The sequence below is a fragment of the Solanum verrucosum genome, unplaced genomic scaffold, assembly GCF_900185275.1.
Source record: "Solanum verrucosum unplaced genomic scaffold, falcon-dt-bn FXZP01000134.1, whole genome shotgun sequence".
Taxonomy (NCBI): domain Eukaryota; kingdom Viridiplantae; phylum Streptophyta; class Magnoliopsida; order Solanales; family Solanaceae; genus Solanum; species Solanum verrucosum.
The window spans coordinates 714031-717036 of NW_026020833.1; the positions used below are offsets into that span (position 1 = coordinate 714031).

Genomic DNA, 3006 nt, shown 5'->3' on the forward strand with positions numbered 1-3006 from the left:
GGCTTATTGATATATTCAAGATGAGGTTAGACAAGTGATAATTATGGCCAGAAGGGAAGATTTCAATTTCTTCACACTACATGAAAAAGAAAATCAATTGTCGATCTTTTAGCTAATTATTAACTCAACAGTTTATATATGGATAATGTAAAAAAATTGATAATCTATAAATTGTAGTAGTATATAACTATAATTTTAATAGGTAAAAGTAACTTGTGATAGCGTGCAATTTGTTTTTACACTATTATATATAACTTAAATCCTATTAAAAAGAAGAAGATGAAGAGCGTTTGAATTGACTTAAAAAGTAATTTTTAAGTGAAAAATAAAAAGTCAAACTTAAATGACTTTTAAGTCAAAAAATAAAAAGTAGAAAATAATTTTCTTATTATGCAACTCATGGAGAATATTGAACACAAATTTATTAATCAACACACGTCTAAAATAGTAAAAAACCAAATAAATTGAAATGGAGAGCAACAAATAAAAAAGAGAAAGAAAGATGAAATAAGATAATGTTTGACATTTGTTGCCATAACAAGCGTCTGTTGTATGCAGTCTTGGTGGATCACGGCTTGTGGTGGTGAGGGTAGAGTCGAACGGGGAGTCCCTTGGCCGGAATGGGCATTGGATTGACTATGATTTTCTCATCTGGAATAATTTTTTCAAACTTGAACCTCTTAACAAGATGGTGCATGAAAACAAGAATTTCTAAACGAGCATATTCTTTTCCTGGACACATTCTTGGTCCTCCACCAAAAGGTACAAATGTGTATGGAGCTGGTCCACTTCCTTCAAATCTTGATGGGTCAAATTTCTCTGGATCTGGAAAAAATTCTCCACTCTTATGTGTAGAATTTGCACTCCAATATATCTACATATATAAATTTTTATTAATCATCAAACTATACATATATCAGACTCGAAAGTTTTATGCACTAACAATGTATATATGTATATTTACCTTCCATCCTTTAGGAATAGAGAAACCATTGAAGATGAAATCAGAAAGGGCTTCCCTAAAAGCACCTTGGAGAGGTGGTGCAAGTCTTAAAACTTCACATGCCACATTCCATGAATATTTCATCTTTTGAATGTCTTCCCATCTCAATAATTCCCCTGGACCCTTTGATTTGGCTATCTCCATTTGCTCTATAACAAAACAAATATTTGTAAAAACAAATAAATAATAACACCTTCATTCAGAGTACCCTATTTATGTGAAGGGGGGATGCATGACGTCATTTGAGTTAATAATTAATTAATTACCTGTGTAAACTCGTTGATAAATATGTGGAAGCTCAGCAAGATACTTAACTATGAAAGCACAAGCAGAACTAGCAGTATCATGTCCACCAATCAACAAGCCTAATATTTTATCAGCAATATCTAAGTCCCCCATAAATTTCCCATTTTCATCACATGTTAACAACATATGTGACAATATATCTTGTGTTGATGATGCTTTCCCCTCACCTAAATCAATCTTCCTTTGTTTTATAATCCTCACTAACTCTTTCCTAATAAAATTTGAAGCCTTAATTGCGCGATTGAATGGTGTTCCAGGCAAATCTATAGGTATTGAAATCAATCCAGAAGCCAAAACATCGAAAGGGTCAGCAAATTTTGCGACATGGTTAGGATCCTCCACGCTTAAAAACAATCGACACGCTAACCAAAAAGTATAACGTTTTGTTAATGGGAAAACGAGTACTTGTTCTTTATTTTCCCATCCGGAAGCAAAGTGACGTTGGGTTATGTGGTCCATAATCCCAACGTAACGTTGCAATGCTTCAGGTTTGAAGAAATTAGGAAGCATTTTTCTCATTTTTATAGCTTCTTCTTTCGAAGATGTTTGTGTTGAAGATGGAAACACTTTGTTCACTGAATTTGGCCACCATGCTTGTACTAACTTGTTTTCGTTGGAAAACAAGAATTTGTTGCCTGATGCACCACAAAAAACCGCAGCTTCTTCACCTAGAAGGTGAGTTTTGAACACACTAGATGAGTACTTAGCCACACGATCAAAGATGAATTTTTCAGGGTGGCCTTTCCAACCAGTGGAGAGAAACTCGAGGCTCTCTCCAAATACAGGCCACCCTGTTTTGCCCGGAGGAAGTCCTTCTCCGGATTTGTTCTTGTACAAGAGCAAGAGGGAAACCAAAAAGACAAATACACAAACAAGAGAGACATACAGGAACTCCATATTAACAAATAATATAACTTGTCACACAATTTTACAAGAAATGCTCTTTGTGTGACTTGTTTTCTTGATGGGAAAAACTAAGGGAGTATATATAGGCATGTATAAAATGTGAGGTTCACATATTTTTTATTTTATTAATTATAGTGGAGGTAGTGGGTGAGCCATTGAATAAATATGTCACTTTTGAAGTCAAAATGCATAGAACAATTTTGGCATAAATTAATTATGTAGACCCAAATTAGTGTAAATGGGTTGGTGTAAAATCCTCAATGGAATAGCGCTTGTAATATGCGCTTAATTATAATAAAAATATTACTTTTCGTCCCTTTTTATATGTCACCTTTTTTCTTTGCACTTACATTAAAAAAATAATGTAATTTTACCCTTCTACCCTTATTTAATGTTTTCTTAAGTCAACTTTATAATAAATGATGAATACATTTTCAAGATTAATTAACTACTCTATCAAGGGTATAATAGGTAAAATATGGTAATTTATGCATAAATTTTATAAAATGACAAGTATTGTGGTCCAGCTATTTATAAAAATGAATGACATATATAAAGAGACGGAGGGAGTGTAGTTCATGGGAATTTAACGATCACAAATTGTAAAATACTAAATATCTATGATGAATTTCAGACATGGTGATTTATTATATCTATAAGTACCATAACAATATATATATATATATATATATTATATATATATATATATATTATGTCATATTCTTCTTTTTAGCTATTTAAAAAATACCTTTTTTTGTAATTAATTAGAGATAATTTAATTTAAATTTTTC

At 32.0% G+C, this 3006-nt stretch overlaps 1 protein-coding gene across 1 annotated transcript; it reads right to left on the minus strand.

Moving 5' to 3' along the window:
* Positions 1-295: 295 nt before the first annotated feature.
* On the minus strand, positions 296-2206 carry LOC125813509 (beta-amyrin 28-monooxygenase). The gene is made up of 3 exons (XM_049493002.1): positions 1270-2206; positions 965-1152; positions 296-874 (listed from the first exon to the last, which is right to left on the minus strand). The coding sequence occupies exons 1-3, from the start codon at positions 2204-2206 to the stop codon at positions 569-571; spliced, it is 1431 nt and encodes a 476-aa protein (XP_049348959.1). The 3' UTR covers positions 296-568.
* Between the last annotated feature and the right edge of the window lie 800 nt (positions 2207-3006).

Bases quoted from the DNA above. Each gene is read 5' to 3' on its own strand.
- LOC125813509 (XM_049493002.1), bottom strand. From the start codon at position 2,206: ATGGAGTTCCTGTATGTCTCTCTTGTTTGTGTATTTGTCTTTTTGGTT. The intron at 1,153-1,269 runs GTAATTAATTAA...GTTTTGTTATAG, and splicing joins TTATCAACGAGTTTACACAG to AGCAAATGGAGATAGCCAAA. The intron at 875-964 runs GTAAATATACAT...TTATATATGTAG, and splicing joins CTATTCCTAAAGGATGGAAG to ATATATTGGAGTGCAAATTC.